General features: G+C 39.7%; 2 protein-coding genes across 2 annotated transcripts; both read left to right on the top strand.

Moving 5' to 3' along the window:
* Window positions 1-2860: 2860 nt before the first annotated feature.
* On the top strand, window positions 2861-4382 carry LOC311062871 (hydroxycarboxylic acid receptor 2-like; the record flags this gene model as incomplete). Its single annotated transcript, XM_084082091.1, has 2 exons — window positions 2861-3783; window positions 4193-4382. 2 exons carry the CDS (start codon window positions 2861-2863, stop codon window positions 4380-4382), a joined length of 1113 nt encoding a protein of 370 aa, XP_083938217.1.
* A 6430-nt stretch (window positions 4383-10812) lies between these two features.
* Window positions 10813-13869, top strand: il17a/f3 (interleukin 17a/f3). Its single transcript, XM_084083565.1, has 4 exons — window positions 10813-10973; window positions 12152-12321; window positions 12982-13125; window positions 13534-13869. The coding sequence occupies exons 1-4, from the start codon at window positions 10965-10967 to the stop codon at window positions 13664-13666; spliced, it is 456 nt and encodes a 151-aa protein (XP_083939691.1). The 5' UTR covers window positions 10813-10964; the 3' UTR covers window positions 13667-13869.
* Window positions 13870-15965: the final 2096 nt, after the last annotated feature.

Consider the following 15965-nt stretch of genomic DNA (forward strand, 5'->3'; position numbering starts at 1 on the left):
ACGTATACCATAAATTGCATCATGATCCATGGAATCCAGGGGGGGGAATTAGGGGTGTGCCGATACACTAATTTCACGAAACGATACGATACGATATTTGGCTCACAACTTCGATACGATTTCGATACGATACGATACGCACTTTTTTTATTATGAAAATAAATGGGGGAGAAAAAAAAGGAAATGCAAACAAATAATTCTGTTTTTGCATTATTCAGACATGCAAACTTGTAGCTTTTCAGCCGTTTTGAATCCAAATAGGGCAATAGTGTGACACCTGACCCGAAAAAAAACCAACATGTTGTCACCCTTTTCACCTCGGGGCTGTTTGCATGCCTGATTATTTTGATTGATGTAAAAAAAAAAAAACGATATTTTTTTTCCCCAAAACGATACATATCGTCGCGAAAACGTATCGCGATATATCGCGGGACGATATATCGGCACACCCCTAGGGGGAATATGTTGATTGTACGACCTACGGTTCAAGAGTTATAGGCCAAAACGTGAAGTGGGCTTTTATAGTACCACCATGCGGCCGATTTGAAAATGTAGGGTGGCATTTTAATTTCTTCCTTGGTCTAGTCGTTCATGATTTGAGGCCTTTTGTTCAAAACGGGCCACTCCTGCAAACTTCTCACAAATCCGTCTTGATCACATAACTATAGAAACAATGTGTACACTGATTGGCTTGATGTTTGTAATATAAAAAATGTGTTCATCAGCCTCCTGGTAGGGCTATAACAGCCCGATATGAGAAATCTGGGGCAAAGGTTTTTATTGGCCAAGGAGTATGCGTGCAGTTTCACGCCGATCGTCCAACAGTGCCGGAGATTAGCTGCTCACAGACGGACTGGCGATGGTGAAGAAAGGGAACTTAAAAGGACACTTTCTGACAAACCCCAATTATTTACTGTAACAAGATTTTACCTGCTGAGAAACTGAGACAAAGAAAAAAGGAAGTGAAATCAAAAGTCAAAAAGTCGAAATAACTGAAATCTCAAACAACACCACAACAGTCTGTTTTCATAAAGCCAGTAAATAAAGTCAAGGTGGCCACTTCAGCCTCATGCGTGTGCATGAGAGGAACTGCTAAACTAATGACGAATGGTGGCCGAGCCATATGGTGTGCCACATCCACTAAGCAAATCCCCCCTCGTTTTTCCACTAACATTAGGCTATATTATTCTTCAACAAGCACTGTGCAGGAAAATACTGAATATGAAGGAGGTGATTTATGTTGCTATGAAGGTTGTATGTTCCATTTGCGCACACTGTGTGACAACAGTAACAGATGAGATGCATGCTATCATCAGAATAGCCAACTCTGAAGCCCTATACAAGCAGGGACAGAGCAAGCTGTTCTTCCTGAGGAGGCTCTCAACTCCTTCAACGTCAAAGAAGGCTTTGTAGTGGGAATTAAACTGGACAATCTGGTCCTAGTGGTCTACTACCTCTCCAGTCCTACATTACAGAAGTTCTTCATGAGAGTGTTAGGGAATTTCTATACTATGCGGTGATATGCAAGATTCATGATTATACATTGTGTGTATGTATTTGAGTAAATACTGAGACATATGTTTATTGGTCAGATAGTCTAGTAGATTGCTGATGTTTAACAATTACTTAAAAATGTATACTGTATGTTGAAGGCAGCAGTGTGGGCATAGTTTGAGTCAGGTGGACTTGGGTAATACCAGATGATTGCTATACTAGACAAAATATCAAACTCCTATAATAACCTATTATGGCATGCCGTGCCAGTGGGTTTCCTGTGCTGAAGGGAACTGAATCCACGCTGTTTTCGTATAGAATATTACCATTTAAAGGACAACTTTGTTTTTTTACAACCAATGTTTATGTTTTAGATTGTAATTAAAGTAAATAAAAGATGAGTGTTAAAAATTTTAAATTTACTGCTTTCTATAGTTTTAGCAATTTTCACAATCTTTTTTACAGTGTTTTCACAGTGGGCGGGGGCATTCTGTCCGGTGGCTAAATATGCATTTTTTTAACACATTAACCCGGCGTTTTCTTTATTATTATTTACAGTAGCTCTTCTAGCCCCCAATAACTCACATCTGGCCATCTCAGACAGCCGGACCTTTTTTATTGTGTAAAAAAGGCATATTTAGCCACCGGACAGAATGCCCCCGCCCACTGTAAAAAATATCGCAAAAAATGCTAAAACTATAGAAAGCAGTAAATGAAAAAAAAATTACACTCATCATTTATTTACTTTAATTACAAGCTAAAATATAAACCTTGGTTGTAAAAAAACAAAGTTGTCCTTTAAGGGCAGCTTTACCTACCTTTTCCTGTGCTAAAGGGAACTGCATTTCAAATTTCACATTCTCTTCGCGTCATGTTTTTTGTTCTGCTTTATGTCAAATTGTTTTGTTAACATTGTTTTAATGAGATCATTAAAGGTCTATAGCTTTATTGGCCCATGTGGTCCAACCTTACACATTTCATTGCTACGCGTGTCCTAAAGTATATCCAACATCCGTTTCTCATCATTGACCATTCTATATAGACTTCTATATGCAGTCTTAATCCAAAGTCTAGTGAGCCTAATGGGCCCTATAAGAGATCGCACGACAAACATACAGTGAACGTAACGTTGTATAATGGAAAACAGGAAGCCAGGGCCTACAGCTATGACAGAGCCTATCAGGTGGATTCAGGTGTAGCTCATTCTCCTCACATACCACTGCCAGCCTGACCGCCTACACAGGAAGGAACAGAAACAGAAATACAAGAGAAACTGGGAGGGTCTTCACATGTCTCTTAACATGCAATAAGTCTTCATGAGGTTATTTCTTGTACCTGCATCCAACAAACCAAGACATAAGTGAAAATGCACTTCCATTCGATGAATGAACCGTTGCTCATCCAACTACTACCCCCAGTACTCATCACTGAGATTATTCTGGGTGTCCTTGCTAATGGTCTGGCTCTATGGATCCTCTGTTTCCATCTGAAGCCCTGGACGAGCAGCACTGTCTTCCTATTCAACCTGACCCTGGCTGACTTTCTGCTGATGGTGGCTCTGCCTTTCCGTGCAAGCTACTACCTGTCTGAGATGAAGTGGATGTTTGGAGACACTTTCTGCAATATCAACCTCTTCATGTTGGCAATGAACCGTAGTGGAAGTATCATGTTCTTAATGGCTGTTGCTGTGGACAGGTATGTGCGTGTGGTTCATCCCCACCATCGCATCAATTCTTTAAGTATCTGCAAGGCAGTGTTCTGTGCAGTTGGACTGTGGGTGGTCACCATTTCAATGACCGCTCATCTCCTGGCTCTACCAAGAAAGAACACAACTCACTGTGAGAGCTTCACCGTTGACTTTGAGTTGCAAAATGGTGCGCCCAATGTTAAATTTAATCTGACATGGCACAGATCTGTGTTTGTATTCTCCTTCTGGATTCCACTGGCTGTAATACTCTACTGTACAGTCCGCATCATTGGTCATCTGAGAAGGAGACAGCTGGGTCAACATGCCAAGATCAAAAAGGCTCTGTGGTTCATCACAGTAGTGGTGGTGCTCTTCATTATCTGCTTCCTCCCAAGTAACCTTACACAGCTACTGGCATGGATTGAGAGTGAAAGACCTGCATCTGGAGATGGTCACAGCCTGGAGCATCTGAACACCGCATTTTACATTACCATCACCCTGACTTATCTAAACAGCACATTGGATCCTATTGTCTACTACCTCTCCAGTCCTACATTCCAGAAGTTCTTCATGAGCGTGTTCGGGAATTTCTATACTATGAGGTGATATGCAAGATTCATATTCTAATAATACATTGTGTGTATTATGTACTGTATTTGAGTAAACTAAGACATTGGTCAGATAGACAGACTAGTAGATTGCTGATTACTGTCTGCTTGAACTGCTATACCAATTTACCTATTCGCAACCCCATTGGTTGTTATACCTTTCAATTTGGGAACCTCTTTTTGTAACATCAGCTGTTGCTATATATACAGTATAGCAACATTGTTTTTGAAATTTTTGAATTGAAACTAAATGAGGCAGCCGCCGCCTGCTCTCGCGCTTGCTTAGATTAGACCTAGGACTAATGTTGTAACTTGTACTTCGTGCTGAATAAATAGTGAACATGCAGACTGGTCTGTCATCTTAGCTCAAAGTGCCTTACTCTTTTTTCTTTCTTGAAATAAGTCAATCAGGGGACACTTCAGACCAGAAATCCAGAGAAATAGCCGTCGACTTGCCACAGACCTCGTCAGCCGCCTCTCCTGCTGGCCTGCCAGTGCCATCTGTGCCCTCATCATCCGTCTCTTTCGGCGACCTGCCAGAGCCCTCATCGACCATCTCCGCCAATGGCCTCATCAACAGCCTCCATCCCTGACCCACAGTCCTGCTTCTAATCTTGTATATACAGTAGCCCTGTTCCTAGACCCCTTTTTAGCCCTGTCTCAAGCCCTGTTCTTAGCCCTATTCCTAGACCCCTTTCTGGCCCTGCCTCTAGCCTTGTTCTTAGTCCTGTTCCCAGCCCACAGTTCTGCTCTGGAACTTACCGCCCATCGGTCCACCAACTAGCCTGTTGGCCTCCTTCTCTGTCTGTTTGTCTACCTGTCTCCCTGTCTGTTTATCTGCTAGTCTGTCTGCCGGTCTGCTTTTGTGTCTGTCTACTCCCAGGTCCTCCAGTCTTCCTTCTGTCCTGTCTATCCACCTGTCTCTCGGTCTGTTAACTTGCCTGTCTCTTGGTTAGTCTGTTTTGTATCAGTATGCTTTTCAGTCTGTCTGTATGTAAGCCTGTCTTTCTTGCCCTAGACTGTTAATTAATATCATTTACCTTATTCCATGACACAAACTTGTGAAAAAAAGTTTGTTTTAATAAGTTGTTGTTTTTTTGTTTCGCTTTTCTGTCAAAGTTCACAAAGTTCATGATTTTTTTATTATATTGCTGTGTACTGTTTGTGTCAATATTGTGATTTCATCTGCACAATACATTTCCCTAAAGGGATTATAAAGTTCTGACTCACTGACTTAGCTGAGCTGTTACATCTTATTTATGGATGTATTCAGCATGGTTTCACCATAATTTAATCATTAGGCTGCCTTTACACGCTAACTATATCCTGAGCGCCTCTGAGCAGCCCTCAGCTGGGTGGAGCTGAAACTGAATTTCCCATGGGATTAATATCCATGTATTTATATTATGTGCAAGTGTACTGAGGTGGAGAAGGTAAGCGTGTGTACTTGCATCCATTGGTTCTGTTGTATATAACAGATGGCTACAGGTAGGCATTGAAATCTACTAGGCTAATTACTACATGAATTAAACAGTCTATACTGTGTGGCCTTATAGCATTGCAGAAATGTAAAAATAACAGTGAAACTAGGGATTGTTTTTTCCTTCACGTGAAATAAAGACACTTGGTATGGTACACGTGCTAATGCACAAATTAAGTAAAAACTGTATACCTGAAACTGGTATGCCACTGTAACAATGATTAACAGTGTGTGTGTGTGTGTGTGTGTGTGTGTGTGTGTGTGTGTGTGTGTGTGTGTGTGTGTGTGTGTGTGTGTGTGTGTGTGCGTGTGCGTGCTGTGCATAGATAATCTCGTAAATTGACTGAATAGCAGCTGGACCTGCAGGTTCCATTTACAGTGCCCATGTTGTTTTTTTGTTATTTTAGTTGTCCAGTATGTTTGAAATTGTATGAATATATTTATCAGTGATTAGATTTTTCTATATGTCTCTGCTCTTCTGTCATGTTGAGGGACTCAATAGAGGCCCCTCTATAGAGCACACCTCAACAAAACGCTTTCACCTTTACCCATAGGGGGAGCCATAAATGAAAAAAGTTGCACCAGATGTCATGTAAATGCTAACTCTCCCTGCCTTTAAGATTTTTTTTTGGATTGCCCTGGGTAGGCAATCCAACCTATGTGAGATATGTGCTCCCCGGAGTGCCAGGGGATAATACAAATGGTCCTTCAAGTACTTTTATTTAGGCCTGGGTAGCATACAATGAATGCAGTTTGTATTCAGCCATATGACTTGAGTTAGTAAGTCCAGCAGTTATATAGGCCCTATATGCACAATCTAACCTTACACATTTGATTGTGTACACGAGTCCTATCCAACATCTTTTTCTCATCATTGACCATTCTACATGGACTTTGCAGTCTCTCTAACCAAAGGCTAGGGAGCCTAACGGGCCCTATAAGATATTACATAATAAACATACAGTGAAGATAATGTCGTATTATGGAAAACATCAGCCATCTTCAGGAATCCCCAGGACTACAGTTATGCACAGAGCCTGTGGTGGGAAATATGAAATTACTAATATGTATATGCCATTCTTTCTAAGCCTTCCAGAAACAATTCTTGGTCTTGTCTATAATAGCATTCAGACAAAGGCGCAGTTTCTTTTGTGCTGTACTCCAAGATAAAGGTGTTGGCCAGTTGTATAAACATGCTTGCATTTTCAACATTTGCCCCTTCTTTGTGTGAATTCATGTTTGGGGCTAGTTACTGTCTTCTTTGCAACAGGATCCCTGACCAGTCCAACCCTCTGTCCTCACTTGTGAGATTGCATAAAAATTTGGTTTTGAGACATGTAGGGAGAACTGAGACCAGAGGAAAACACTAATGGCACAGGGGTTTCCATAACAAGCCTATAAGGGTTCAGTGGATTCAGGTGTAGCTCATCCTCCTGACACAACCTCTGCCAGCCTGACCGCCTACACAGGAACAGAAGAAACACAGCACATACTAGAAAAAGGTATCCGTCTTGATCACATGACTATAGAGATCATGTGTACCGATCTGCGTGAAATTTTGATAAAATCTAAAGGAGTAATATAATAAAAAAAGGTTTTACATAAGTCGGCCTCCTGGTGGCGCTAAAAAAGGCATATGTGAACAAGAAAGGATACAAAATAACCACTCTGTAAAATATCGTCATGATTAGCCAATCATGACGGACGGACGGACGGACGGACGGACGGACGGGGTGCAAAACATAGTCTTCTTCGCCATGCCTGTCGGCCTGGCGGAGACAAAAAACATGCATGCAGTCAACCTGAAATTTCTGATTTGTATGATAACCGTAGCTGTGGTTTGGATCAACCTACAGATAAGACCGCATGCGATTCTACCCTGTGTGACCCAGTGGTACGGCGGGCCAGACATGGAGCGAGCATTTCCACCAGCAGCAGCAGGCCAGGTTTCAAGTTCTGTAAACACAGAACTGACTCATCAGCTCCAGTCAAGATGTAACCTATGCCTGCCTCCCTCAGTCTCTCTCTTACAGTAACTACATAAGAAAAAAGTAGAGGGTGTTGTAAAGACCCTTGCGGGACTCCGGTCAGTGGTTAATTGTGTGTTGACAACCAAACTAGTTTTCAGGGACCATGTTCATGTTGCTAGGATACGAGACAAAACCCTTGGACACATCCAGACGCCTGTTTGGTTAATTACCTTGTAGTTACTATCAACCAGTTTAGCATAACATTACGTAGCAATGGATGGGGTGGGAGAGAGAGAGAAGCCAACAACATAATTCCTCCCTGTATTGAACTCTTGGTTCAGTGGGTTTTTCATTTGTAATTCCAGGGTGTTCAGCCTCAACTCTCTAGTTCATTAAGTACCTTTATCATAATGAAACATATAACAGTCTCGCAAACAATTATGTATGACATACGTACCTGTAGCCCACTGTATAATACTGTACTCTATTTAAATATGTGGCAATCGTGATTTGAAAAGTGAAAGACCTGTTTATGTGAAATGCAGATCACAATACTTGCACCAGTTCATACGCTTTTGTTTATGACAATGACAATGAGAGATCTTATCTTTTTGTCTGCATTCATATGGTGACTCAATAGTGACTGATTCTGAGAGTTTATGCTTGGTGAGTATTGATGTCAAGGAGAAGGCGTTAAGAGTTTAATTGACCTACATTCTCCATAATTGTTCACCAGTTCAGTGTGTGTTTAATGTTAAATGTAATGAGTACAGCTAGTTTAATTTTCTTACCAGGAACTAGGCGAACCAAGTTCATGCAATTAACAACCTGTTCGAATCGATCACAAATACAAATGTTGTAGAGTGGCATCTGAACCCTTTGTGTCTGACCTTACACCACTTTCTGTTGGTTGTAATCTAGGAATTGATTCTTTGGTTGCTTCTATATCATGTTCCGCTATAAAGGATGTCAGCTTACTGTAATGGCTAAAATTAAAATAAGAAATTGTCCATTTAAGTTACAGTCGCACTAAGCACATGCAACTTTTAAAAAGTTAAGAGTAAAAAAAATTATATATTTCAAAATTATAAGGAATACATATCCTACAATTAATTTGTAGTACCAGTGCTCTGCTATGACCAGTGGCACAAACAGCTAAACAGTTAATCTTTTCTTCGGCTCCTAATGTAGCTTGATTACAGATACAATAAAACAGGCATCACAATAATCTATCTATGCTATGTTGATTAATTGAATACATAGGACCACAATGGAAACAAGTCCCCATGTCTTTTTTGTGTTATCCTTTTAGCCTGAATGTCTTACTGTACCTCTGTGTTGTCTACATTTCTGACTAATAAAGCATTTAATCAATCAATCAATCAATCAATCAATCAATCAATCAATCAATCAACCAATCAATCAATCAATCAATCAATCAACACTAAAATACACTGCACTATTAAAAGATGCTTTAGTCACGTTTCAGGGCTTCGGATATAAAACTGAGACTGCATTTGGGATAAAAGACTTACAAAAGTGTCTTTATTTGCATGTGGGACCTTGTCTGGCCAACCTACAAATATGCAAACATTCAAATGAGCTGTGGGTGAATAGGGTTGTCGATTTTGTTTGTGTTCCGTTTGACTGCTTGGAGGTAGAGGTTTGACTTTTTCTGACAGTTGATTCTACAGTATGTGTTCCCAGTGATTTTGCTTGCTTTACAGACCATTCTGGAAAGCTTTGTTTTGCTTTTCATGGTAAAAAAAGAAGAAGAAACCTAACCACAACATTATGTTTAAACAAAAATGAAGCACTATCGATGATTTCTTTGTAAACTTGAGAGAGTGTCTCTCTTTGCATGTTAATACTTCTATTGACGACCTCATTTAGACCCCTTGAGCATCAGAGCAAACTGATGTGCTTTAGTCTGTGATTTCTGGTTGGGTTGGGTTGCATTTTCTTGCCCCAGTTACCTACAACTTTTCAAGTGAAGAAACTTGCTTTTTCTCACCTTGGAAATGTCAGACGTATTGTTTTTTAACAAATTCACAGAGGACCTAGGTGCTTTTTCACCCATTGTAACAGTATGTGCCGTACAGAAGTATCATCAGGGTCATCCATTTGTGAGTTCACACACGCACACACACACACACACACACACACACACACACACACACACACACACACACACACACACACACACACACACACACACACACACGCGTACATACACGCGTACATACACGCGTACATACACGTACATTCCAACAAGGTTTAAGGTCTTCTTGTGTACTGGTACATAAGAGTCAAATTATTATGTTCCTCTTACATTGTAGCAGCATTAATAATAATATAGAAGGAATAATATTATTATAATCAAGGAAGAATACAGTTTGTCTGTTGTCGTAGTGTTTAAGGTGCTTGAAGGTGCTATGCGCAAGGTTCTTAGTGTTATGTTTCAAATATCTATTATACACATCTGTGTAATAGATGTTTATAACCTACTAGTAAGGACCTTGCACACAGCATCTTCAAGCACTTTAGTCTATATATATTATACATCTGTAATATATAGTACATCTGTGTACCAGCTCAGTGGCTTATGGTTAGAGTGTCTGCCCTGAGATTGGGAGGTTACCTAAACGCCACCTTGCTTGACACTCAGCAGCATCAAGGGTTGGATAGAGGGTAAGTCCCTGCGACAAACTAGCGTCATGTCCAAGCAGTGTACTTGTAAATCAAGCTGCCTCACGCAAAGGAAACGAGATAGGCTCCTGACCTATTAGTCACATAGCTCGGATTCCTTAAGGCCACTTACTTGTTATAAACATATGTGTGCGTGTAAAAGCTGTAAAGTGACCTGTCCAGGCCATTGTTCAACAACACCCAGGGTGCTTCTGACCCCAGACAGGCAGTCAGGGGCGGGCGACTGCCTGTCTGATACACACATGCAGGCATGCACAAGCACACATGGGGGAAATTATTGTTATTGTTCCATTGGGTATACTACTATGATCCGTAACAATGGGGTCAGCTCAGCTGTATTGACAGTGCAAATGTGTATTGTATTAAAGTGCATTAACTGCAGATTGCAGACTGCAGACGCTGCTCTGTGTACAGTGCATTAAACAATAGGATAGTTGTTCACATTATTACTTTCACGATTCATCTGCATGTACAGTAAGAGTCAGTAACACAGCATGATCTATGATTGTCATTTCATAAAGGAAAGAACAATAGATAGTGTAGATAGATCAATTCAAGAAAGAAGGACCAAGAAAAGAACTGAAGTTCAAGGAAAGAACGGAGGAACAAACAACTGAGAGACAAAGTATGAAAGTGTTGTGTGTCTTGTGTATCAAAATGTTAATCTTTCAGATCAGAGACAGTCAAAGAGGAAATGCAGTGCTGGGTGTTGCCAACACACTCACTCACAGTTTGCCTGCATAAAAACACACATGCAACGCACTTGCACACAGTTTGCCTGCATTAAAAGACACACACACACACACACACACACACACACACACACACACACACACACACACACACACACACACACACACATACAATTTACACACACATAGTTTGCCTGCATAAAAACCACACACATACAACACACTCACACACGGTTTGGCTGCATAAAGACACACACACCCATACAAGGGCAGGATGAAGCCGTAGCACAGTGTTGCACTCTACAGAGCAGACAACACACCAGCATGCTTTGGGTGAGTTGGGTCTCTTTCTGCAGCTATATCAATGATTAACTGTGCTATTAAATGTATGATAAAGCCTAGTAATGTTTTATGATACAATAAGATATATTTATTGTTTATTTTCCTTTTATCTTTTTATGTATTTATTTTATTTCATCAGATTAATGTTATGGTTAGCCCAACCAAAACATGACCTTTTTAAAAATCAATATCTAATCCTATTTTAAAGCGGCACTATGCTTTTTATGAATGAAATGCAAATCTGTATGGTAGAGTATAATATTAGAGTATATTGATAGTAGAGTAATACAATATAACTTATACAATTGAGGTGGTTGTATTTTGTCTCCCTACTCTTCTATTGAGACATTTAGATCATGTCAAAGGTCATGTCTCACCTAGACACAGGATCTGACAAGAATTTTGACCTGATGATCTAGATTCAATTTGTCCCCTGAGCAAGCAGGCAGGCTCTATTAGCTCAATGGTAAACTTTTCAGGGACTTCAAAATCCAGGGTAGAAGAGGAAAGTTACATAGTGCAGCTTTAATATGAGTATGAGAGTTGTGCCTCCCTCCTTTTCTGATATTTAACCGATCTTGAACCAAGCAAGTTAATTGAGAACAAATTCTCATTTACAATAATGAGACCACACCACGGCAAAAACAATACATTTGGAAAAACAGAAAATCTAAATACTACACAAACATTAGGGATATAATATATCCTATGAGAGGTTTAGGATATGGTTTCTGTGAAATGGGACTGAGCTGTACTTTTTTTCCGGGAACGCATCTGTGTCACTTTAGATTTGCTGTGAGCTTGTAGATCTGCTATATTTTTTTTTATCCTGAAAATTATTAACTCAAATATTTGCATCTGGGGGTCCCTGGAACAAAATATTTTGAAAATGGGGGGGGGGGGGGGATGAATACATATAATTTTGGCGGTCCTTGACATGAAAAAAGTTTGGGAACCACTGATATAGCAACATAAGCTTTTTAAAACTTAAAATGTTCACTTTAAAAATATATATATATTCAAAGATTTGCAAAAATGCTCACGATTTTTCAAAAAAATAGCCAAAGAAATCTAAAATGACAGAGATGCGTTCCCGGTTTTAAGGTGTCTGTGAATGATGGTGTTTTTCATACAGAATGTTGACCTTGTTTGGTTTCTTGTGTGTGTAGGCAATCAGAGCTCTGTTGGCACTGGGCTTGCTAATGGCATCATCACACAGTGCCAGGAAAGGACGGAGGGTTTTAGTAGAGCTGGAGCGAGGCATCGGTCAGAGGGAGCGATTCTTCAGCATTTCCAGTTCACGTATCGCTAACATGTCTCTTTCACCCTGGACCTACAGGTGAGAGACACTTAATATGCTAACATGAAGGAAATAATGAAATAATCAATTATTATCGTAATTTAATTCTGAACAATACAGGTGAATTTTTAAGGCCTGAAGAAAACAAACTACTGTAAATTACATTGACAAATGTCATCCACAAAAGAAGATAAAGTAAAATAAAATGATTAAACACTAATGATAAAAGAAAAGTAGTGATAATGATTAGAAAACAACAGTAGATTATAAATTCATATCGTGATGGCAGAGAATAAGTCAGGTGTATTTGAATAGGAAACAACAGTAGATTAACATAAGGTCATGTCGTGATGGCAGAATATAAGTCAGGTGTATTTGAATAGGAAACAACGGTAGATTAATATAAGGTCATGTCGTGATGGCAGAATATAAGTCAGGTGTATTTGAATAGGAAACAACAATAGATTATCATAAGGTCATGTCGTGATGGCAGAGAATAAGTCAGGTGTATTTGAGGTGATGGCATGCAGTCAAATATTGAGCGGTTAGTTCTCCATCTCTCTTTACGCCCCTTACCCCCACCACTCTGCTACTTCCTTCCCTCAAACCTTTTATCTGTGATTTTTACTTCTTAAACCGCCTCTCTACCTTTCTTTTCCCCTCTACTCTCTCTCTCTCTCTCTCTCTCTCTCTCTCCAGGGAAACATTTGATGCGTCTCGGGTTCCGAACAGGATCTTCCATGCCCACTGTCTGACCTCCGGTTGTCTGACCGTCCAGAACGGAGAAGAGGATATGAGCCTGGAGGCCAAACCCATCTACTACCAATTCCCGGTCCTCCGCAAGTAAGGCGTTCATTTCAACAGCCTCATTTCAACGACAAAAAGCTGCCCTGGTTTAATTTTAAACGTCATTCTGGAACAAAGTTAGATACTGAATAAGAACTGTTTGTTTTGTTTCCCAGGCTACCCCTGTTTGTGTCCTGGGTTTGTTATTTGTCCTGCATGCTATTAGCGCTCTAATTGTCCCCATTTGGATGATTTATAATGAAAAGAGCACTGATTGGATACAGTACATTAACCTCTTAAGCAATATTTTGTTGTACGACGTTATGTAAAAATAGCAAAAATAGCAGATTGGCTATTTTCAAAATGATTTGATATTTGGAGGGAAATTTTAGATTTCTTTTATTTTTATTTTTGGGGGAAATCTTCCCAAAATGCTTAATTTACTTTTATCATCCCTTACCACAGGGTCAAAAAACGTCAAAATGGGGTCAACAGTGGAGGCAGGAAGAGAGGGAGGACATATGTCTTCAGACTCGGTGTGGAAACAGTGGCGGTGGGCTGCACCTGTGTGAAGCCCAGTATCGTACTACATGCATGATGCTGGGATGAAGACATTGGTTTACATTGCAAATTCAAGTGTTTTTTAAGTGATGTATTATTCTGTCCAACCAAAGAGATGTTTCAATCATTTCTGAGCTTCTCAGGGCAGTTGATGTAAATGGAATTGAAATGTTGGGACATAATGGTATGTAACATGTACATGGTATATAATATATTATTTAATAAAACAATTATAAATTCAACAAAAATATATATGAATAAATATGTCATTGGTCAAATATGTATAAAACCCAAAGACACTTTTACTTTCAAATTCTTTAGAAAAAATTGCCAAAACGGCTGATCTACAAGCTCACAATGCGACATTTTGTGATTTTTTTGGGTACTTTTGTGTGACACTCTACATGGCGAAGCAGGGCATTCATTTAGGAAAAAACATAAACAGTTGAAATATGGAGATACAAGGTTTCAGCCCGACAGCAACGGTGTGTAATGTACTGTAGTGCAAATCAAGCTCTTGAGAGAACACGTCAAACTACAAAGTGAGAAATAATGACAACCAGAGCGAAGCTGTGAGTTCAGTCAAGCTTCTTTTTACTGACCATGCCGAACAGAGACAGTCAATTCAGTCCTTAGGACACATCAACACACAGACACAGCAAATACAAACCCCAAAGTACAGCTCCCTAATTACAGTGCAAACGTTTTAGACATCACAGTCAAGTCAGTATGACTCAAAAACTCCAATTTCAGCACCAATTGATCCATTTCCCTCTCTGTCTTTCCCCTTATCCAGGTGTTTCTTGTAGGAATTCCTCTTATTCCTTATTACAGTGACACATGCTAAAAAGCAAAGTGCAACTATTGGCGAGTCAGAAAAAAACAGAAAACGATTTGACGTTCCAACCTCCTCATCTCTGACAGCTGAATTTACTCTATGTTGAATTCTTTGCCTCCATGTGTGATCTGTCTGCCTGTTGTTGTACATTTATCTAACTGCACTTAATGTATTTTATGTGTACGGTTACTGTATGTGCTTTTGAGTTGTGCTTCTTCAAGTCAGAGTGCAGTCAGTGCTCTAAATCTAACAGACTAAAATGCCTTTCATATCCTACTACTGCACTATGCTACAATTATAATCTAAAAGGTTTCTATAGTTTCTGTCAAAAGGCAAAACGCAGCAGAGCTCCTTATGTTTCAAGCTTACATTGTAGTGGTTTAATTTCACTTTTAATTCTCGCCTAAACACTGTGGAACAAAAAATCTAATCTAATGCGTCATTTGTCATTCATAAATTATTTGCTAAGATGCCAGACCTAACAATCTACGTTTTCATGTCCTCAGGTAAACTGTACAATCCAAAAATAGTGCAGCAAAGAATTAACGTGCGGTCAGCGGAACTAGGGGAAATGGCAGAATGGTATGAGCGAGTGTGTATGTGTTTGTACCTGTGCCTTGTGTGAATGTCTGTTTCTCTATTGTGTGTGCAGGTGCATATTTGTGTGTTTGTGTATTTATCTCTGTAAGTGCACGTGTTTGTATATGTTTGTATGCTTGTATGAGTGTGTGCACTGTGCATACAGTATGTGTGTGTGTGTGTGTGTGTGTGTGTGTGTGTGTGTGTGTGTGTGTGTGTGTGTGTGTGTGTGTGTGTGTGTGTGTGTGTGTGTGTGTGTGTGTGTGTGTGTCTAGTGTCTAGTGTCTACTGGAAAGTACTACTGTAGCCTATCTGAAACAGAGGCTGAAGGGTTCTGAGACTGTAACCACATTAGCTATGACTGAACAGGTTTTCTAACTACATCTTTTACGGTTCCTCATGCACATCATTTCTCCAAAACTAAAAAAAAGTCACTCTTGGTAACACTTTAGATAAAAAGCTGGAACTAAAACGTTTGGGAATCACTGCGTTAGCTTACAATTCCCTTTCCTCCTAATTAAAGTGTAATTAGACAGTAACAACATGAAACAAAATTGGGTCTAACAGTCAACTCCTCTCACTGAAGATCTATGAATTGATGGCTTGTTCAATTAAGTGATACCTAAAGAAAAATAATTTATTACACATGCTCAGTAATGTCTTGTATAACAACCATAATTTACCATCCATTTTCATTGTTACTGTCTTGTTAAACCAGAATTGGGGAAATTATGCACTTGTCATTTACAGTTCCCACATTCTGCTCTGACTCAGCTCTAAACTGTTCTTCAATTGTCATATAGACTCCTCTCTGTTAAAAATCTTACACTGAACCTTTTTTTGTGTAAATTATTTAAGGCTAATTTATAACTTACTATGTCGCATTTTTGCCCAGCAACAGTTGTGGATTTGGCATACG

Source organism: Gymnoscopelus microlampas (assembly GCF_963454915.1).
Source record: "Gymnoscopelus microlampas genome assembly, chromosome: 16".
Taxonomy (NCBI): Eukaryota; Metazoa; Chordata; class Actinopteri; order Myctophiformes; family Myctophidae; genus Gymnoscopelus; species Gymnoscopelus microlampas.

Coding starts and splice junctions, on each gene's coding strand:
- il17a/f3 (XM_084083565.1), top strand. Junction 12,322..12,981: donor CTTTCACCCTGGACCTACAG/GTGAGAGACACT, acceptor CTCTCTCTCCAG/GGAAACATTTGATGCGTCTC. Junction 13,126..13,533: donor CAATTCCCGGTCCTCCGCAA/GTAAGGCGTTCA, acceptor CCCTTACCACAG/GGTCAAAAAACGTCAAAATG.